Source organism: Drosophila biarmipes, chromosome 3R, assembly GCF_025231255.1.
Source record: "Drosophila biarmipes strain raj3 chromosome 3R, RU_DBia_V1.1, whole genome shotgun sequence".
NCBI classification, from domain to species: Eukaryota; Metazoa; Arthropoda; class Insecta; order Diptera; family Drosophilidae; genus Drosophila; species Drosophila biarmipes.
Window position 1 is genome coordinate 17,440,017 of NC_066616.1, and position 22,346 is coordinate 17,462,362.

The 22,346-nt window shown below is 44.3% G+C and overlaps 2 protein-coding genes across 8 annotated transcripts in view; one reads left to right on the plus strand and one right to left on the minus strand.

The window, feature by feature from the left end:
- Positions 1-22,346, plus strand: part of LOC108031401 (heterogeneous nuclear ribonucleoprotein R) — a 55,887-nt gene that overhangs the window by 6,047 nt on the left and 27,494 nt on the right. For 6 of the 7 annotated variants that reach the window (XM_017104776.3, XM_017104770.3, XM_044092370.2 and 3 more), the window contains exon 2: positions 11,418-11,507. In XM_017104776.3, coding sequence (XP_016960265.1) covers positions 11,418-11,507 — 90 coding nt within the window. Of the gene's footprint in view, positions 1-11,417; positions 11,508-18,516; positions 20,512-22,346 lie in introns of those variants that run through there. The other variant, XM_050888899.1, reaches the window with a different exon arrangement.
- Positions 9,570-11,234, minus strand: LOC108031402 (putative mitogen-activated protein kinase kinase kinase 7-like). Its single transcript, XM_050888908.1, has 5 exons — positions 11,159-11,234; positions 10,801-11,106; positions 10,570-10,746; positions 10,366-10,510; positions 9,570-10,180 (listed from the first exon to the last, which is right to left on the minus strand). Exons 1-5 carry the CDS (start codon positions 11,198-11,200, stop codon positions 9,645-9,647), a joined length of 1,206 nt encoding a protein of 401 aa, XP_050744865.1. The 5' UTR covers positions 11,201-11,234; the 3' UTR covers positions 9,570-9,644.

Consider the following 22,346-nt stretch of genomic DNA (forward strand, 5'->3'; position numbering starts at 1 on the left):
ACTTGTTTTAGTTAGTTTAATGGGAATTTTAGTGCGGTAACGGCTTGCACTTGGATCATTAATTTAATATGGCAATCTGGCAGGATTTCCACATTGGTTAGGACTACGACTCCTGCCCCAGCATATCAAATTGGTACGGTCAGGGAAGTAGAGATTTTGTTTTAAGGGGGTTTAGAAAATTAGTAAGAAGTTAACAAGATTTGTTTTAAAGTACTAAGAGCTTATAGTTATTCAAATATAATTTAGGCAAATTAAAATATTTTTAATGTTATTCCTTTGTCTTGAGGTGTAAATTACTTTGAAATAACATAAAAAATTTAAGAGTAATAATAAAAAAAAAGGGAAAATGAAATGGGTTTAAGATTAGACTTCCGTATAATATGCTTTTATTTTTTTAAATCAAAATTAAAGTAAACGTAAATAAACATTGTGTACGAATTTATTCCGCCCTTATCCCTTTGACCACGGCCCTGCCCAGTGACCCTCTTAGGAGACACAACGCCCCTCCTGAATTATTGAAGCCTCCTGCGATAGGGATTGAATTAATCCAGATTCGGGTCAGCACCCAGAGCAGCTATTTTGGCAACTTTGCGGCTGTGGTCACAGCTTGTGGCTTTCGCCCCTGGAGCAGTGGCCATTTCCTGGCGCTATCGTTCAGCGTCAATCTGTTGTGGCCGCCCTGCTCCTCATCCTGCCATCCCTACGGCGGCTCATCCTGCTCCTGCCCGTCCCGATCCTTCCCCTTCCCCTACCTCTGCCTCCACTCTTCCTGGCTGCCCCCCGTTGCTCTTCCTCTGTCGCCACCTGCGCTAAATGACACGAATTAGTGGACGAGCTGGGTGACCCCTTCCTTGACCCGCCTCCTCCCCGCCCCCTTCTCCGCTTGCATTGCACCACTTTCCATTACATTGCTCGTCCACGTCCTGGCCATTTTGCTTGGGTTATTTATTACACCTGTCGTTTTTGTTTTGCCTTTGTTTTCCCCCGGCCACTCGCCCTTTTTTGCCAGTTGGATTACAGGGGATCCTCTTGGCCGACAAAACTAAAATTCGGCACAAACATAATTTCCAGTTTGTCGACTGACATTTCCGTACGTGCGTGTGTGTGGGTGTATCTGTTACCTGTGTGTGCGGCCGTATCTGTGAGCCAGTGCATCGGTGTGCCATAATGCAGATAAATCTACGCGCCTCGTGCACTGTTTTATTTTGCACGTGGGAATCGAAATAATGCACTGAGGGAAAAATATATCAGTTTTGAAATGTATTTAAATGACTACATTTTATATATTTTATGAAACTTTATAAATCATTAGAAAACAGATTTTGCCATAAGTGAACCCATCATCATCATCATTAATCCTAACTTATGTGCATTTAAGGTCTTTAAAAGTATCATGAAGTTTAATCTAAAATATTTCTTAGATTTTTAATTTTCTAAAAAAATTTTTATTTACTTACCAGGTCATTAAAATTATTATTTGAATAAAATGTTTACTAGACCTTTCTTGTTTTTAGTTCCTCAAAAATATACATTTTAAAAAACCGTATAAAATAGTTGCCTATTTCAAGGCTGTTTTCTCATCCCCATATAAACCTAGAAATAGTGAAAATTAAGAATGTAAACCTTGCTTCTGGCTTATCAAGCTAATGAAAAAACGACCCTTAGTTATTGTTAAAAAAGCATAGTTTCTTGCAGTGTTGCGGTAGTTTGTTCTGGCCTTATTTCGCCGGTCTCCTGTGTTGTGTTTGTTTTAGTTGGCCCATTCGCTGCTTGTTTTTGTTTTCGTTAGCACCGGCTACTGTAATTGATTGTTGTGTAAATTCGGCCGTTGTTGCTGCTGTTGCTGTTGCTGTTGCTGTCTGCTGCTTCTGCAGTTGTCCTAAATGGCCATGGCAATTGCTTTGTGCCAACTGGCGATGGCGAAGAGAGAGTTTTTTTGGAGGCGGGGGAGGTCTATTGGACTGGATGCAACATCATGGAGAGGAGCCAGGAGATTTGGCAACGTTGCATGGCAGATAACGTTTTAATTCGGCCATGTGCCAGGGCATTAAAAGTTTTCCAACTCGGGATTGAACAAGTCGGGAAATTTGAAAGTTTGACAGAAGCTGATGGAAAATAACGAAAGCCTTTAGTCCTCTGAAGTAGTATTTATCGCATTTAAGCTGATACACAAGCTAAGTCTGATATAAACCCTATAAATATAAAATGGATTTAAAAGGCACTCAATTAAAAAATTCATTTTCAAATTCATTGATGACAAATTCAAAAGAGATTCACGAGCAATAAACTGCAAGATAGACGTTCTTTGAACTCGCCACATCCTAAATTTAAAATGGCAGCCAGAATGATCGAGAAAAATATTAATAGCCCCGCACTGACTAATTTGCGATAATATTTATCAGGTCCAGGGCCCGAAAATGGTTTCCATTTTGCACACACAGCAATTGCCTTCTAAATCGCGGGTTCGAGGGTTCAAAAAACCAGCCGGGAACAAAAAGCGCAGCGCGAGATAAACACAGAAGACCAAGAGATGGAAAAAACATCTTAGAAGGCCAGACAACGGGCAGCAATTTAAACAAAATCAAACCGAAACGGCTGCTGTGGGGCGTAAATATAATAAAACAAAAGCCAGCGTAGACAATGCCGGGCAATGACAAGCGAGCCGGACAAATGGACGTACTTCGGGTTATATTTGGGACATGGACTGGGACATGGACTGGGACATGGACATGGACATGGGCCTGGACATATGCAAAGCGTCGCTCGTTCGATGGGGATCGGGATCCAGCTAAATCAGCTAAGGCGCAATCAAGTGCGGAGTGTGTGGATGTGGAGTCCAAATGTGGATGCCTGTACGTCAGCAATCAGCAACAAAGCAAGGCAAACACCGCATACAAAAGCGGCCTAACACAGAGCGAAAAATGCTTTTTTGTCAAGGGTGAATGACCCAGAATCAAAATCCACAAAGTCGTCGACGTCGTCGCTGCCGCCGCCTCACTGCCTGAGTGTTTGCTCCTGCCCCTCGATGCCGAATGTGAATCCTCCTCATGCAGCCAAATCGGCGGAGTCTTCGTGCGTTTGGCTCGTTTCAGTTTTCAGTTTTCGTCATCCTCGAAAAACACGCCGCACCTCTCGCTTTCTGCATCATTTGTGTTTTGTATTCGCACTGGTCTGAACACAGTGGCGCACCCCCTCTCCGCCTCTACGCCCCTGGCTGTTATGATTGCCGTTGCCAGACGATAACCCAAACCAAACCAAAAAAAAAAAACAAAAAATCGCACAAAAAGTAAAAAATATATAGCTAAAAGCAATGAATTTGAACATTTTTGCAGCATTGCACACGCGACTCTCGCACGCTCGCTCAGCCAGACAGTCTGAGAGATACAAACGCGGCCCACTCGCAGATACAGATACATCTACATTTACATTCGCAGACGCAAAGTGTATTATGACTGCGCTCTCCGGATTTTCTAAGGCCCCCCAGTGTTATCGGGCAACCAAGAAGCGCTAATTGCCGCGGTGTTTGCCGAAGATACACGTTAAGTACTCGCCGAAGAGTGCTGCGGAAGTTTGACTATGCCCCGAGCCATGATCGTACAAAGAGTGGTTCTTGCTGACCCCGATCCTTTCATGAGGTGACCCTTCCTTTTCTGGGTTCGAAACATAACCCACGCTGCATGTTGATATGAAATACATTCTTAATTCCAAAAATCCTTGATTTTCAAATACGTTTTAAATTTTAGCTTGTTAATATTTGCTCTAATATGTACTATTTACTATTTATAAATATTTGATATTTTTTATAAACATTTTTTTTTTGATTTTAGGATATAAGGACACCAAATTTAACTTCTATGCACTTTTAAATAAGGAAAGCAAATCTACTTTTACATACCAAGAAAAGCAGATAGCATCTTAGAAATGACAGAAATAAATTTACCCCTTGACATTTGTTCCCATTCTTTCTCCGAGTGTGCAACCCCGAACAAAGCGGCAATTAAAGTTGACCCAAGACGATGTCGACAAGAAGCAAAAGCCCGCTTGTTCGGCTCGTCCTGTCACCTAATTTCCGTTTTAGAAAACATGTCCTCAGCCCCGGCCAAGAGGCACTTGAGGGAGCCCTTGCCCTGTCCTGCCCCTGTCGCTCCTGTCTGGCCGTCCGGCGAGCTCTACAACTAGTTCTGTCAGTCGGAGGACGAGGACGCCGACGAGGACAACTGAAACGACAACGACAACAGCAGCAAATAATTTTGTAATTCAATTGTTGTCCTTCTGCGCATATGGCGTGTGTGTCGACAGGGTCCTGCGGCAGGTTCCTTCGGCTAGCTGCGAGGCAAGTGGCCTAGCCAGACGGCTTTCTGGTGCTGCTGGTTCTTTGACTTGTCCTGCTCCCGTTTCGAGGACCTACGACAATAGCAAAAGTTGCCAAGCACAACCGGAAAAGGCATGGCCGACAGGCAGCGGCGACCTCGGCTCATTCCTTCACTTCCTTCTGCACGTCTGCAGGAGCCTCGGCAAATTGCAGTCGCCGCTGTCCTGGCCTGGTCCCTCACTGCGTCCTTTCTAGCCAGCTCTATCCTGCTCTATCCTGTATCCAGTCTGCTTTCTGTGCCTCAGTTGGCAATCAGTTTCCACGTTACCTGCTGCAAAGTCCTAAGTGGCAACATTTTCCTAGCGCTTACATGGAGAGAAAAAGTGTAAGCATATTAAATGTATATCATTTCACTTTTTAAAATAGATTTATATTATTCAAAACCCGATATTTTTCTTTCACCTTTATTGGTGTAACTTGGCCATAAATGGTCCGAAACCTAAAAGACGAGTTCGGCAAGGTATGGCATTCCATAATTGGACTATTATTTTCGTTGTTTCGACCAAAATACTGATAAGTTTTGTGCAGAAAATGAAGACCTTGGTTTTTTGGCAAAAACCGATTTTTTTCATTGACCTTTTTTGGTGTAACTTGGTCAAAAATGGTCCGACACCTATAAGACGCACTGTTTTGGCCAGCTAACGAGCTAGATAATTGATCGCAGTCATTTTCAGACTAATTCTATAAATTTAAAATTTTTCTAAATTTTGAGTTTTTTACATCGTCTTTTTTTGCGAAAATGGGTCAAAAATAAAATTTTTTAGGTGAAAATGTCAATTGATAGCAAATTTTATTACGAGTTCGGCAAGGTATGGCATTCTATTTTTGAATCTCTACTTTTTTTGTTTCGTCCAAAATACTGAATTTTTTTTTATGCAAAATTAAGACTTTTGTTTTTGGCCAAAACCCGATATTTTCCTTTCACCTTTTTTGGTGTAACTTGGTGAAAAATGGTTCGAAACTTAAAAGATGCACTGTTTTGGACAGCTAACAAGCTAGGCAATTTAGCGCAGATCTTTTCTGGCTAATTCTAAAAACTTCAAATTTTCGCAAATTTTGACTTTTTTACAAGGGGTAGCATCGTCTTTTTTTGCAAAAATGGATCAAAAATAAAATTTTATAGGTGTAAATGCCAATTGATAGGAAATTTTATTACGAGTTCAGCAAGGTATGGGATTTCGTAATTGGACCATTACTTTTATTGTCTCGCCAAAAATACTGATTATTTTTGTGCAGAAAATCAAATCCTTAGCTTTTGGTGAAAATGTGATATTTTTCGCTGACCATTTTTGGTGTAACTTGGAAATGAAGACTTGTTTTTTGGTTAATTTGTACACTCTTTAAGGGGATCCTTGACTTTTCCTCACCCTGTTTTCAACAATTTTGTAAATATACCGACTTTTCATTTTGCAGCTTGGCTTAGGTTTAAGAACTAATTTGTAGAGTTTGTTTCAGTGCATCTACTATTTATACCATGCCAAACTTTTCATTGTGCACAAACTTGTGTCGCTTGTCCTATTTGGAAATGTTTGGATCCGAAAGCGGAGAGTTTTAATTAGGACTGGGTATAAACTACTTGAAAAGCCCCGATGATCATTATGGGACTTGAGGTGTCGCTTGCAGACGGAGTGCAGACTGCCAAGCTGGGGGCAGGCTCTCATCCGATGATGCGATTTCTGTGGCCGGGCAGGAGCTGCCTTTCCCATGGCTGCTCCTCGCTTATCCGCCATGTAATTTATGCGTATTAATTTCATCTCTGGCCTATCCGGCTTCCTGTCCCTGTGCGATGGCACAATGCAAATTGCTTCGCTCCTTTTTGCGGCTCGTTTTGCGTTTTTGGATCGGTCCTCGTTCGATGTCCTCTGTCCCCTGTCCAACGTCCTCCGTTCTCCGTTGTCCTGCGGTCCGGTCATTGCATCCCACCAGGCGTATTGACCGGCACAAAAGATACGGCGTGGATGCGGCAGAAAAAAGAGCTTAAAAGTAATGAAAAATAAGGGATTCGCTGGCTCTGGCTCGCTTTGCGAGGACAATAGGAATGCAGAATGCAACGCAGGAGCGGCTCAATCCCTGCGCCATTATTCGCATTATAATGCCATTCCGATATGTATGTAAATAAACAAAACAGAACAACAAAATAAGAACGAAAATGAAAATAAAATCGCTTGTGTTCTAATTGCCGGCAAGGACCTGCCTGGATCCGACTGCCTGGCATCCTGCTAGGCTGGACATGCAATTGCATTGCAATCGCCGCCGATGCCGCTGCCGCTGCCCCTGGATCCTGAATCCCGGATCCTGGCATTGTTCCAGGCACCGCTTAAGGGTTGAGTTTCAAGTTCTGCACTCGTCGGGGTTATCGCACGATTACAAAAGATTTCCTACTCTCTGGTCAGCTTCAGATCCTGAATCGGATTGAAATTCCGATTGAGATTCAGATTTGAGGTACAGCAATGCAAAAAAGGCGAAACTTGCAGCGGAAGTCGAGCGTTCATTTCATCATCATCATCATCATCAGCTGCCCCAGCATGGTGGAGGGCAGGGCGGTTGGTCGCTTGGATTGAGATTTATCTAGGAGATACTTTATGCAGCAGCTGTTGCCGAGTTTGGGGGACATTAATCACGGGTCCCGCTCGAAGTTTGACCTCTTCGCTGCGTGTGAAATCGAAGTCGTTCATCTGCCATATCCTGCCGTACTTCAGATGCTCCTTTTGAGCTTTTTCTAGTCGCCTGCACCAGGAGAAATATTAAACACTCGACCATAACTCTTTTTTCACCAGAAGGTGTTCGGAAGCCTGGCCTTTTTAGTGAGTTATGACCCCATAGTGGCTGCTTCTACTATTTTAATTGGGGTGATTTGTTGCCTTATATCACGTAATGTGCTGCAGCAACTATTTACTTCATTTAGTTTTGTATGCTTTTCGTGACCTTTTCAGGACAAATTTGTTTTTAATAAATTATAATATATACAATAAATGGGTTTGTTTGTTGATCAGTATTGATCTGTTGATCAGTGTACAAATGTAAGTTTATATACTGGTTGAAAATTAAACATTATATTGGTGACCCCGATCAATCCGTACCTTACTCCGTACCTCTTGCAATGCAGGAGTCCACCAGTCTTGATTCTAGATCAATAAAAATGAATTTGGTGACCCCGATTTCATAGTCCTGAAGAATGTTCCCTTAAAAGATAACTAGAGATTGAATAATTACTAACCACTAACTCTTCCTTTGTAGTTTTTCTCCCTGTGTGTGTGCGTGTGTTTGACCTTCTGGGCTGTCATTGACCCCGCTGCGGTGTGAGGCCAACTGCATCGCGGTCATGCTGGAAGGGATGGGGATGGGGTGGGATGGTGGAACGGGCGGGCGGGCGAGCGTTCTCATTATACATAATGTACAGCCAGGTCCTGCGGCACTTATCCACAGAGGAAGCCTGTGCTGCCCGTCGCGTTCCCATTCCGCCTTTGTTTTAACTCGAAAATTATTACAACATGGAGGTACACTTGAAACTTAGAATGCACTCGCACATCATGTGTACCACACTCTACACACTGTGCACCACACAGTGGCACACTCGCATGCACTCGAAAATACTCACTCGGCCGTACTGACCTATTCCTCTGAAAACGCTGGTTGGCCTGTCTGCCGGCAAATGGCTCAAGTAGGGGGCCCAGAGCAGAACGATTCTCGAGACCAAGCCAAGCGTGAATGTTTAAAGTTCCCTTTTGTTTTTGGCCAGGGATTAAATGTGGGCGGGATTCAGGGGGCGGAACGGCCATTTAATGGGAAGGATAATGAATAGGTTGCCTAGGAACTCGCTCGCCGATACGCATACTTGTATCTGGCTCTTTGATGAAGGGTTTCACTAAATGTGGTTAAGAGATCCGAAGCGGAAAACTGGTAACACTGCAGCTATGTTCTTAAAAAACATACCATTGATACTTTCAAAATTTTAATAAATTTATGTACGATCTATAAGAAAGAGATTATATTTATTTATGGTGCAGGTATGAGATGAATTTTTATTACTAAATTACAGAACCATAAATTACAGAACCATAAAACCTACTTTCATATTTTTAAAGTGTATAATTGTACTTAAGTCGTAATGAAAAGGTTAATAAAGGCCTAAATCCCTATATCAGCCCTTTTGCAATCTTTAGTAGGGGCTCATTAATTTACCCCTCATTATTATCTGCTCCAATCGCTTCTCAGCTTACTGCAGCCAAGAACTGCAGTTTCTGCATAGTGAAGCAAGGTGCAGTTTATGCAAATATGATCTCCCGATCGAGATTAGTGACACTTGATTGCATTGCCAGCTCTGCAGCCGCCGAGGCAATCTCTTACAAAATGTTTTAACACCTCGTTGGGCTTACAATGGGCTGGCGATTGGGAATGCAGCCCGGGGAACCAGCACCTGAAAATCGATATTTGGACAGAAGGTTAAAGATGGGGTAACAAATAAAGAAAAAAAATAAAAATTAAAAACAAAAACTGGCTGCCAACACCTTGGCGCAGACGGACGGCACTTGTGGACGGGGTATTGAATGTAATTAAAAGGAGTTGGATTACACGAAATGGTGGGGGGTTGTTAGGGGTACGGGACTGGAGGAGCCTTCACAAAGGAGCTGCTTGCATGCATGCAAAGAAGCAAGAGGCGAGGAGCTCGGAAACCAAACGACAAACCAGGAAAAAATGGGGAATGCCAGGAGGGGGGAGACTTATGCTCCTTCTTTTCACTTGGCACACAAGTGAAGCTCGAGCTCCGCTTCTCTTCTGACTGAGCGACTCTCCAAAATGCACTTTAAATGGCAGTTTCCGGTCACACACACACACACACACATGGCTCACATGCTCCTTTAGAGCGAAACAATGCAGAAAACGCCAAGGAGTCGCGCTGTGCCAGGAGCAGCAATGCACCGCTTGGTACATACTGTACTCCACCCCTCGTACTCCACGTCGTCATCATGTCATGTCCGCCGTCATCGTCCTCATAGCCGTCATCCTTGCCGTTGTTGCTCACATCCTTCACATCCCTACCATTCAGGACTCCTCACTTATCCTTCGTGCTTAATGCAGTCTAAGCATAGGCCTACCCCTTGCAGTTCTGCATTTGCATCGGCAGAGGCAGCGGCATCGGCGTAGTCCTTTGTGAAGGGGTTGCTGGATTGCTGGATGGTCGGGAGGAGTCTCTCTCTGTCGCTCTGCGTGCAGTCGGCTTTATTAATCATTCCCGCACATTAGCATAACGAATTAATAATCATATTTCTGGTTAGAAGCGCAGCTTCCTCCCTATTTTCTTGATAGCCCGCTTGGTTTCGCGGCCCACATCCTGGGCGGCCCTCCTCGACTCCCGCTCGCCATCGTGCGCAGCCCTCGAGGTTTCCTGCTCGGTATGTCTCTCCGCTCGTCGCGTTTCCCGCTCCGTATCCTGGGCCGCCCTGGCCGTCTCCCTGCCCACATCCTCGGAAGCTCGAACCGTCTCGCGTACAACGACCTCTCCCGTTCGCCTGGCTTCCCGCTTTGCAATCGGAACGATCATACGGATGGGTTCTCCCAGACGTCGCCAGAAGATCACGCGCATCATCTTGTTGCCGGACGCATCCTCGTGGTAGGTCACCACGGCAGCGGTGTCCTCGTCCAGAACCTCGGTGAAGGCCTCGTCAATCCCGGTTTCACACAGTTTGCCCAGGAACTCCTCGATCTCTTTCATAGTAGGGCGTTTCTCGGGATCTGCATGCACGCAACGTGTTATCATCTGCTTGATGCCCTCTGGGCAATCGGATCTCACTGCGTCCAAGGACCTCCCTTTAAAGAAAGAAATTTTCGATTAATAAATAAAATGCACTGAAAAATAAACATGTAATACTGACATGCATTAATAATAAAGTAATAATATATCATTGTCTTGAACCTACTTTTCTTGGAAATTCTTGCAAGTTACTACTTAAATTGTATATATTTTGTTTAAATCGAATTTTCCATTGACTTACCCTCGTTTACAGCTCTCAGAATGGCGAATTGATTACCGATGTTCTCATAGTGCTCATAGGGCAGGGAACGCGCCATTAGCTCCCAAAGCACTATGCCAAAACTGTACACATCGCTCTTAACCGTATACTTCCTATCCCGAAAGGCCTGTGTTGAAAGGGGGTTAATCGGTTCTCTAAGCTGACTTGCTCAGCCTTCCCACTCACCTCTGGGGCCATATACCTCACGGACCCTCGCATGTCTGACCTGTTGTTGGACATATCCGTGGCCAGGTCAAAGTCCGTAATCTTCAGGGTTTCAAACTGATTGTCCAGCACAAGGTTCTGCGGCTTTATATCGCGATGAAGCACAGGTTGTTCCTTCGTGTGTAAGTAGGCTAGGGCCTGAAACAGCTGAAGTATTACCTAGGATGCGGCGAAACCGACCTCGTGCCTTACCTTGGCACACTGGAAGGCCCAGCGCAAAGCCTGCTCCACCGTGTACGCCCACTGATCTTCGCCGTAGAGGTAATCGTAGAGCGACCCATTCTGCAGATACTCCATTAGCATGTACCCCGTCTTCCCATCGCTGGCCGAGCCAATAACCTTGACAACGTTTTCGTGTTCGATCTCCGACAGTATTTGGATTTCCCTTTCGGCATTGTTCCTGACGGATTGAACCTGCAAATTGTACGCCTTCACCGCGACTTCTTGGGCCTTAAAGATACCTTTGCGCACCACTGCACAGGCTCCAGCTCCGAGAGTCTGGCGTGGAGACCATTAATCCTGGTCAATATTCCAAGCAACTTGTTCTTACCTCACTCAGAAACACCTCAGCGAAATTCACCTGTTCTACCATCTCGAGCAGAACGTGTGATTAGCTTGAAATACTATTTCTGTACTGGATGACAAACACTCGAGTCGCTCTTTTTAAAGGCTTGTTAGGTGCCATAAAGAGACCTTATCGGTATCCGATAAGACGGAATGGTGTTATTCCCCGAATACCAATTTATGAACAGTATTTTCTTTTTACGTTTTCTAACAATAATTTTATGCTCTATTTTTATTTCTTGCAGTTTCCCACAACATGGGTCGCGATTCCTACCGCACCTTCAGTCCGGAAATGTACTCCTCACTATCGAGCCCATTGGGACAGCATGGAGCTGGTGAGTAAAGCTTCAAATTTGTCGGAATTTCCCTATTATAGGATGAAAATTAAATTATATACAAAACTAGTAAAAACAGAACATCAGGCAAAAGTGCGATTTTAAAAACGTTTTATATTGAAAAAAATTGTCCTAAAATACAATTTTTATTAAAAATAGCAAACTTAGTTATTTCAAGGACTTTAAATTTAGATTTTAGTATGCAAGATATTATCAAATATGTCACAATAATTCATGAAATCTAATGCTTAGAATTTTTTATAATTTATAATTTAAACAGGAAATCTACTACTGTAGTAGATCCGTTTTTAGCAGCAATTCCTAGTGGAATAAATAGGCTCCCTGTCCTCATACTTGATTTACCATTGATTTTAAAGTAGGTTTCTATTCTGTAAGTAGATTGTTCGGCCAGGCAGAAGCTGACTGGCCCTTTGGATGGGCACTTCAAGGCCCTTTGGCAGGGCGAGCTTAGGAGCGTTGCATGCTGTTTATATTGGCAGGGCTGCCCATCTGGATCTCGCATTACCCGCTGATGCCGCTTGGCCTGCTTGAATTACACCAATGTCTACGGTTACATAAAGCGCCTGACAGCAGTTGCTCTCCATTAGTCGGTGCCGCCGGGCCCGAGTTCCTTGCACTCCTTTCGTTTTCAGCCAGCCCCTGCCCACACACATTTGTTGGTGTAGGTCCGGTTCCTCCAGCCCCTGGGCCACCGCCATGAGTCCGGGTCCCAGTGCCGACTTATGTAAACCACATGCCCACTTCACTTGGCAGGCTGCCTGACTCGCTCGCCGGTTGGTTGGTTGGATGGTGTGGTGCACACGGAAAAATATACATTGAAAAGAGTTGTAAAATAAATATTTCCTGCATAATCTGATAGGCCTTTCTGCCTTTGGGGCAGGGTCTGTAAATAGGGCGTTTTAAAGGCCCCACTGGGATTACCAAATTCTATGATTTTTAAATTACCTAAGTCCCACGTTAATTTTTTAAGTTTCCTGCTGTTTGGAAAAAATGTTTAAAATATAATATTTTTAAGTGGATATTTTTGTGTAGCCAGTTTGGTTGGTTGGCTGGTGGGCTGGCCTGGGCCCCAGTGCGTTTACATAATGCAAATGCAAGTACATAGCACTTGAGCATGCTCTTCGCGCCACGTTTCGCATATTTGCCGGCTGCATGTGTTCTGGCTGGCTTTCCTGGGCTCTCCGGCTGGGCCACCGTTCCTGGTTAGCCCTTTGCCATGTCAGCACCTCGCAACGTCATTTTTTCGACTACGGAATTAATGGGTTAAGTAAATAGCCATGTAATATGTTGCAGTGCAGCGGGGAGGTGGCTTTGGTTATAATGATAAAAAGGACTTCAATGGCAGCGCTCGGATGTCGATGCTGATATCCTCCGGCCTGCAGGCTTCGCCCCATTCACAGGGCCTCTTTACGCTGACGAAGCTACCAAATGGTTCATAAACTTTAAAGGAAAATTTAAGTAAATATTTGGGATACTCCTGTTCTTTAAGGAAAAAATTAATTTTAATATTACCAAAATCATTATAAATAATGATGTAGCCAAACATGATTATATATTTATTTTACATATTACTCATTCAAAGGAACTGTTTTATTTATGCAAAAGTTCAGTGCACTCGGTGTGGCACATTATTTTAGCACTTAAATGTAGAAACTATCTAAAGGCAAAGGCACACCATCTGAAACGTGATTCATGTAGGTAGTTGCACCTTGCTGGCACAAATGTAGGTGAAACATTTCGTATTCATTTGGCGGCGACAAAAAACGCGTTATTGCACCTTAACCACGCTGAAAGTATTCATGAGTACGGGAGGGCGAACTAAAAGCGCTGTTTGTCGTCGCCATGTGTGCGGAGATTGCATTTCAATGGACCCTCCTCCGCCGAAGGTCTGCCCCTCCTCCGAAATCCTGGCCTGCATCTTGCCCCGTTTTCCCAGGCCGCGCCATGTGCAAGCTGCACGGCTGTTGCTGTTGTGATGCTGCTGCTGCTGCTGCTGCTGTGGCTGCGATATTGCTGCCGGCCTGCAATGCATTGCAAGGGTCGGCAGTTGTGCCTTTTGTTTTGAGGAAAAAATAAACGCGGTGAGAAGAACTCGCCCCATGCAGTGGCGAAAGGCAAAAGTAGGCCAAGTTAAAATTGATTTAATGCGTTGATTGCGTGGAAGTCGGGCTCCGATGCAGTTGCAACTGCAATTGCAGCTGCCCAGATTTATGCCGCGTCAGCTGTGCCTTGTTTTACTTTCGATGGATCTTAATCTGGCCGGCGATCCGCTGGCCTGAGATCGTACTGACCCAGAAAAATAGGGGGGCCCAAAGAGTCGCACACGGGGCGTATGCGCAATATGCGAAGGCGAGCATTGACCCAGGACCTTTGGCCACCCACTTGGCGCGTTCGTTAAAAATAATTGCCAGGTTGCGTGCTCCATCCTTTAGGTATTTTCCCTCAGTCTGTTGATTTTCCCGCCGACAAACGTCAAGTGCCTGGAGCTTTTCCTTTTGACAGCTAATTGGAAAAATGTTTGGAAATTCGCCTTCTATTTGCTCGCGCACAGCGGAGCGTTGCCGTGGCAATCGCCTCGCCTCGAATCGCATCGAAGGGTCCTTGGCCGGATGCGGCACAAGGGCGCATTATATTTTAACACCTTCATCCAATTGCCAGCTTTTTGTTCTACTTCCTCGCATCGATCCTGGCCGCTGTCAGATGCGCTGCCCTTCTGTCCCTGCCTCGGGCTTAATTTATGGACTCTGGCCATTTGCTGGCCCATCATTCTATTTTTTTATGCATATTTTTTCTTCGCCAGAGCTGCTGCTTCATTCCAAAAGTGACGACAAAACATTCCACAATATGACAAAAAAACGAAAGAAAGAGAAATCCTTTTTGCAAAAAGAATCAAATGCAAAAAATACAACAAAAATGGGAAAAAAATGCCATCGACAATTTAGATAAATTTTCCCACCAGCCATGGCCATAAAAACAAAGACCGCGACCCGAGAAGATCAGCGACGGGTGCTCTCTCTCTCCACGGCAGGATTTCAGGGTGTCCAGGCCACGGGTGCGGTCATCATACTCATCCTTATGCCCATCCCTGCGCCCATCTCCAGCCCATTCATCCACAATATAATCACGCTGTGCTCGATATCGAATGATAAACTCCGTGGCAGAGTCGTATAAAGATGATGATGGTGGTGCAGCTTGCCTCCAGTTTGTGTGCTCAACGGCTCAGCGCATATCCTTCAGGTACAACTTACTCATATATCACAAAAGGATACTGCGCTCCTCCCGTTGTGTGTGCTTTTCTGCTTAGCTTTTTGTCTTGTCTGCGTGGTCAGCTCTCTGGCTATGTGGCTCTGCCACCTTTTTTATCCCCTCGATACCCCCGATCCTGCTTCTCCGGCTCGTCCTGCTGGCCGCTCGAAGGTGACACCGTGGCACAGACAATGGCCAAGCCAGGAGACACGATGGTCAAGCGACCGCCTCTCGCAGAGCTAAAATAAAACGCAAAAAAAAGGAAGCGGCAGCGAAAAAAAATTAGACGATACGAACCAGTCGCTGGCCAATTGCAAAAAATACCATCGCATAAAAAGAAGTACGCAAATCAAAATCAACTCATAAAAAACTTAGTTTTATATGTGGGTCTGCATTAAAAATGCAAATGTCGCATTGAGTTTCCTTCCTTCATGCTCGTTTTTTTCTTGCTCCCTCATCGTCCGCCTCCTGCGATGTCCTCGCTGCGGCTGGTCATCCACTTCCTGTCCCTGTTTCTGGGCTGGCATTTAAGATTTTGGGTAAACAACGTTTCGCAACGGTGACTAGAAGCTGAAGAATGTCAGATGTACTTGGTAGAGTAAACTAAAAATCAAGATTTTCCTGGGTAAACTTTGGTTGAATAAAAATGATTATTTTTGCAGAGATAAAAAATGTTTCGGAAAGTCTTTTTATAAATATATAAATATTCCATTTTGTTTTGAAAATCAGTACATTTTTTCTGCTCAAGCTATATAACAAATTGAAGAAAAACTAGTAAACAAATATAAGGTTACCGTAATTATTCAAAAAATCATTTTTAAATTTTTTTTTCATAGATGATATGTTTAAAAAGTTATATATACTTCAGTATCTTTTGTAATATAAGTTACTATTATTATATTTATTTTTGTATAATTTCCTATAATTATAACTTAATTCATTTATAATTGTAATCTCCCTAAAAGCATTGAAGAACAACCGTAAAAATCAGATTTCAACCAACTAATACTACAGACATGAATAACTATAACAATAAAAAGAAACCCATCATTTAAAATAGTGAATCCTTTTAGCGATCTTAACCCCTGCACCCACACGGCTTGGCCTGTAGGTTAAGCTGAAGACTTTCTCGAGATTTCAAGAACTATCCTTTCTTCTCCTCAAATAAGCTGAGGCAATGCTCGCCGATTCCAAATCCGAGAGTACAGCAGCAAAAACATGAGCAACCACCGGCGATAAAAAGCCGAGCCAGAGGAAGAGCGACAAAAAAGAACCGAGGGCGAAACTGAAATATCAGCGAGGCTCAATAAGTTTCGGGCCCTGGACATTGTCCATCCTTTGCGAGAGAGGTTCAGGTACATTCGAGGACGCGTCTGAGGACGAGTGTGAGTACGAGTACCTCTACCTCTACCTCTGCCTCAACCTCAACCTCTACCTACATCGATTTGAATGCAGACAAGTCCTTGCGCCGTGATCTTCCTTTGTGCGGCGGCCAAGTGCGCTGCTGTCTGCCGCCCTCCCCCCAGGAGCCGCTCGACCCTCGGCAACCCCCCGGCATCTCGAAGGAAATGAAATGAAAAGCATGCAGAAAAAGTTTTATTATGCGCGAGAGGGCAAAAAATGCGATTTTTTATATGAAAAATATTTGGAACGGACTGCGGCTGGCATGGCAGGGGGTTGATGAGGATGTGAGGGGGTTGCTAGGGGAACCGGCCACATATGGGGGTAGGGTCTTGGTCTTGGTCTTGGTCTTCGACTTGGTCTCGAGCTTTGTGCCTGGGCCTCTGTGTGTTTGTGCCTCTCGCATCGCAAGAAGTGTTGGATGTCATCTTATTATTTCGAGACCATCGCAGCGCTCCGCGATCCGATGCGATCCGAACGCCTTGATGATGACCATGCGCCCGTGATATTCCCCTATAGCTACCATATAGCCACCGCCACTACGGGGCCACTGCGTCCCCCGTCAGATGTAAGCCTCGCAAAACTGTGGGAATAAAAACAGGATCGGCACGAAAAACTGCGTTATCGCCGCAGATACGGACATTTCTGTTGTTGTTGTTGGCGTTGATGCCGCGCTTGATGATGCCTCCGATTTTGATGATGCTGCTGCTGCTGCTGCTGCTGCTGCCGCTGCCTCTTCCGCTTCTGATGGTCATCCTGATCAATGTGAGGCAGCAGCAGCATCCAGAGCGTTATCCTTTCAGCCTCGTTGCCCACTCTCGCTCCGTTTGGCTTTCGCATTCTGCCCTGTTTGCAGGAGAAGATGCTTTCGAAGTTCGCCCACAGAAGGCCATGGTTGCTCCCACAGTCGTACTTCCTTAATTTGAACCAATTTTTAATGACCTCTTATGATAGAACTTCAGAAAATCCCCTTGCAGATGGGATTGACTGTAGTGCTACATTTGCTTAAATATGGCTCAACTGTAGTCAATTTGATACTTTGTTTATAGAGTTTGTAATTATTGTAGTTTCACTGTATATTATAAAACATCCTTTTAGACTCAAAATAATTCTTAAATGTAGAATGTTAAAAAATGTTCTTATTGCTTAGTTTTAACTCTATTCTGTTCCTTATATAACAAATGATCCTTACATAAAATATTATAGATAGTTAGGAAAATAATAACAAGATGTGATGTATTATTCCTTAAAATAAACCCAGAGTTTCGGAAGTATCCCCATGGTTCCTTCCACTGAATCCTTAAGATATTGCAGAGAAAAGCAGTTTCAGAAGAATCTGCCAACATCCAAAACCAGCCTATGCCCCATCCACTGGCAACTTGGGTTTTCCCATCCAAACTTTTCGTACTCCCCGGCGCGGTCATCGCACCTGCTGGCTGGCAAATTGAGTTAGCGAGTGGCGAAAATCCGATTCAGAATCGGATTCCGAGAGAGATGGGCGCATAGAGCCCTGACAGATCTTATCGGGGGCATCTAGATACGCTTTACTTGTCGCTCGGCCATTGTCCGTGACTTCGAGTTAATTAAACTTGGACGGGCGGCGGGCAGCGAGGCGAGTGGATGGATCATAAAAACGGATTGCCCGCCGGGCAGCGATGGGAGCAAAAGAATTGCAGTTAATTGAAATGTTCCTCACAACATAGGCGGCGAGTGGAAGCGAGAGGGCAGCGGCGGAGCGAGAGAGAGAGAGAGACAGATGCGAGATACAAGATACAAGAGCCCCTGGCGACAAAACGCATCGCAACTTTGTTGGCATCTTTGGGCATCGGAATCTCAATCTGAATCGGAATCGGAATCACAGAACTTGTGAGGGGTCAATTCGGTGTGGCAAAAAAGGCCACAAAAAACCATAGAGAGCGAGTGGCATAGAGTGCTCTCTGGGCGACAAAGGTTTGACTACAAGCCGGCAAAAAGCTGGGTGGTTGCTAGCTGGGGCGAAAGACCACAAAAAGCAGGCGAATGGTAGTGTCTGTGTGTGAGTGAGTCTGAGAGAGCGGATGCAATACCAATGCAGGCGAGTGCGACTGCCGCTGCGAATGGCAAAAACAAAACAAAAAGGAAGCGCAGAATGCGCCTGTGTGCGTAGCTTCACCTTTGCTTTGCCGGCAAACTGCCGTGGCGCTCTCTCGTTAGCTCTCTCCCGCTCTCTGGCCGTTCGCTTGCATGCTGGTGGTGGTGTATCTGTGTGCAACGCAACTACGACTGCAAGCTTTTTGTCGCCAACGGACGGCGACTCTGAATTTCGGGCCTCTGAGACTGACTGACTACCCAGCCAGCCGGGTATCTGTATCTGTATCGCATCGCCACTCCACTCGCAAGTATCGCGGACGCGCAAACGACCATGCGAAAATATTGCAACCACAAATCTGGAACTTTATACACAAACGGTTAAGGAAACTCTGACCAACAACACCTTTCGGAAATATCTTAAAAAATTATAACAAAAAACCCAGCCAAAAATCCACAGTCAACGTTGGAAATCGCACAGCATTTTAGTCAAAATTCCATTCAGGATCGGAGTCCGCGCATACGACGTCTTCAACACACTTTGGATTATATACCAACTGCAATAGAGCCAGCCACTAAAACAAACAGCCATCACTTCGGAAAATCAAACAATAGCACCGAACCACACAGTTGTAATCATCATCTTCACCATTAGCAAAACTTGTTAGTGTTAAAACGTTTTTAAGCAAAACATTTGCCAGTTTTTGTTTAAGTTTTTCTTTATTTGCTACATTACTAATAACGACGGTAAATCTTTGATAATATTCTCTACTATGGTTAAGTGTACAAGCCAATTACGCTTTTAATTTTAACAACTAAATATAACATCGAAACGAACGCAGTCGAAAAGCGGCATAAAACTTGTAATAATAAACGGGGAGCAAGGTATCTATGGCCACGCGTTGCAAACTTTAAAAGCCTACGCAAAATGCAGCGACATGTCTGGAAATGCATTAAAATCAAATACAAAATCTATCAATTTCTAACAAGTGAAACAAACACAACCTAAAGCAAAGTTAAGCCAAAACAAGAAAAGAAAAAAAAGAAAGAAAACAAATTGCAAGGAAAGCCAATAACTAAAAGTGCATATTTCGTGACAAAAATTAGTGACAAATTATGATCATCAAGTGAGGCGAACTGAAAACAATTTAAATTATATAATTAACCAGTTAGAGCAATCAACTTTAGCCAACCAGCGACTGCGTTTGCACACAGATTTGCGCGTTACCTTTCAGTCGGTTTGGATTGTTTGGATTGTACCAGATTGGATCACCTCGAAACGCAGTCGGCCGAGACTTTCGAAACCGAATCTAAACGAAATCTATAATAGCTAAAGGAAATTTAATCAAAATTAGCCAAGATACACTGCTACCTGCCTGCGAGCCTGTCTGCCAGCTAGCTTTACGTAACCCGCAGAGCCAGGGAAAGTGCATCCGAAGCTTTCGAAGCGGCTCTGGAACCCCCATACCACAGACATAGATACTCTCTACACGATCGCCGATCGAGGTTTCAAAGCTCCACGCGGGGTATACGCCCCATATAAAGTATAAAAAAAGCGATCGAAAGACATACATCTGAAAAAAGAGCACCGCGCGGAGAGTGCAACTGCAGCGGCCGATCCAATCCCATCCAATCGAGGGTACGATCGGAAAGCCGAGCGCTCGTAACTTGTTCTCCGAGGCTTCGTGCACTTCCTGTGCAGCGCTGCTGCGACCGGCGATCTGCAGCCAGAGCCACAGCCCCCAGCAACAGGCGATCAGTTCGCTGGCGAGTGCACCGCTGATTGCAATTACTGCAGAGCTGCATTCCTGGTCAAAAGGCTGGCCACATAGCCACATAGCCATAGCACAGAGCGCCGAAGAGAGTCGCCGAGCGGTGTGTGATCTACTGTACTCTCCCTGCATCTGCACGTCGCATCGCATCTGCACTCGCAACGCAACGTGTCGGAAAAGCGCGAAAGTGGCAAATACTACTCTATTTGCAACAAACACCCATTGTAGTCGTTAAGTGCGCGCCAGTGAATCTACTAGTGAAGTTCATGAATAGTGCAAAAACGTAACAAACTTGAAATCGCAACGAAAGAAACACACACTCGCTTTAGTTCGCATAAATATAGCTTAGCACATTTTCGGATTAAATATCTACAGCACCCATTGGATACATCACCTTCATCAGCAGCAGCAGCAGCAGCACCAGTACACCCCGCACACTTGGATACACAGCGCCTGAGATACTCTCTACTCGGAAGTTGCAGCAACAATTCGCTCGAGTAAGTCGCCAATTCTGATTCCAAGCCGCTAGTACCGCTGGCGGGGCACTCCCTTTCCCAGATATGGATCTCTGATTTTTTATTGGGGCGATTCTACAAAGAATTTCATTAGCCGTCGTAAAGATATCGCGTTTAGATGGTGACTCAAGGTTGCTGGCCAACACTCTTTATAACAGGGCTTTGTTCAGTTTGTCTATCTTAAAAAAGAACCAAGAAATTCTACTTATTTTGTTTGAATTATTTATTCTTCATAGCTTACTTAAATACGAGTTTATCCATGGCTATTAAAGTTGTATTCATTTTTTTTTATTTATTTAACGTTTAAACCCTCGTCGAAAAAGTATCTCTTATATCATATACATATTTTCCTACCTTTTTACCTTCTTCATTAAGTCCATTGGTGTTTTTTAAACCTTTTTGAATCGTGGTTAGTTAGTTAATTTCTTGGGCTATTTGTTATTCAGGGAAACATCTTTTTCATCATATTTCAGGGGGTGTGATCAGTGGCCGCAAACATTCCCACACTTTCCTGGAATCTAGCCAACACACTCGAATTCTTTCGCCGGCTTCTAAGGTTACCCAGCTGTTTTACTGTTAGTCAGCGGCACCCACTTATGTTTTTAAGCCAACTTCCCAGGGTCTCCGTTTTCATCTCGAAGTGTCCCCCAAAACTTTCGGGTAACTTGAGAGACCCTCTGAGTTGTACCGCAGAATAAATAATTTCAGCATGTTTCGATTCAAAGGCGAGTGCTGAGTGGCGAAAGAATTCCCCTTAGTTTTGTTTATTTTTACACCGCTAGAGAGAATCGCCTGCTATTGAATTGGGATGCGATGTTCACGTGCTGACGAGCCACTTACCTTGGTCGGAATCTGAAGCGCAATCGGCAAGTGGGTGGTGCAGTGGCTGTTGGGGACCGGCAGACGAGCGAAACCCACAAGTTCATGACCAAAATGCCGGAAAGCCGGCGTGGGCGTTGTGGGTGGGGGGCTGGCACCTCCTCCCCCTGCAAAAAAACCCCAACCCAAACCCACTGTCCAGTCATCTCTCGGCTGCATCTGTGGTGGCAGTATCTGAATCTGTGGCTGTGCGTGTGCATCGGCATCCGTAAGCGTATCTGTGTGTTTGCAAAGGCCGCTGCAACTGTGTGCGTTTATTTTAGTTAACGATTCGACCGACGATTTGCCCTCATGCCAAAGTTGTATACAAATTTACAGACAGCATCTACGTTTTTTACACTCAGCCCTTGGGCATTCGTTCTTTTTGTTGTTTTCGCTCATTTAACCCCTTTGAAGGAATGTTCAGCAGTTTTTTTTTTTGCATAGATGTTTCTCATGCCCGAGAGTTCGTGTGTGTGTTTCTTGTGGAACGCATTGTGGAACGTCGACAGTGAAAGATACGTTGCACGGAGAAAAAGAAGGTTCGGTATCTAGACTCTTTATATCTTGTAGTACCATTTGTAAAGCAATGTTCATTTCAACACAAAATATTAAATTTACTAAAAAAAATTCCTTCTGGCTATGGAAGTCAGAGTTCTAATCCCACCCCTACATTTTGAGTTTGTATATGTATTTAAGTCAAAATATTTACCATTCTAAACAATTAATTTTATGTGGCATACATTTTTCTCTCTGTGTAAGAGGCAACTTGCTGAAATTCTTCTAGCCTATTTATGAGGAATTTTCACTTTTGTTTGTCTGGTTTTTTGGTCTACTGTTCTTGGCTGCTAGAGTTTGAAGATGAAGATGAAAACTTGGCTTCCACACGCGACACAAGATTCGCTTCTCGTGTTTTTTTCCGCGATCTTTGAAAGCCATGCCAAAAGAGAACGGCAGAG

Coding starts and splice junctions, on each gene's coding strand:
- LOC108031402 (XM_050888908.1), bottom strand. CDS start 11,200: ATGGTAGAACAGGTGAATTTCGCTGAGGTGTTTCTGAGTGAG. Junction 10,511..10,569: donor TGAGGTATATGGCCCCAGAG/GTGAGTGGGAAG, acceptor CTTTCAACACAG/GCCTTTCGGGATAGGAAGTA. Junction 10,181..10,365: donor TCTGAGAGCTGTAAACGAGG/GTAAGTCAATGG, acceptor CTTTCTTTAAAG/GGAGGTCCTTGGACGCAGTG.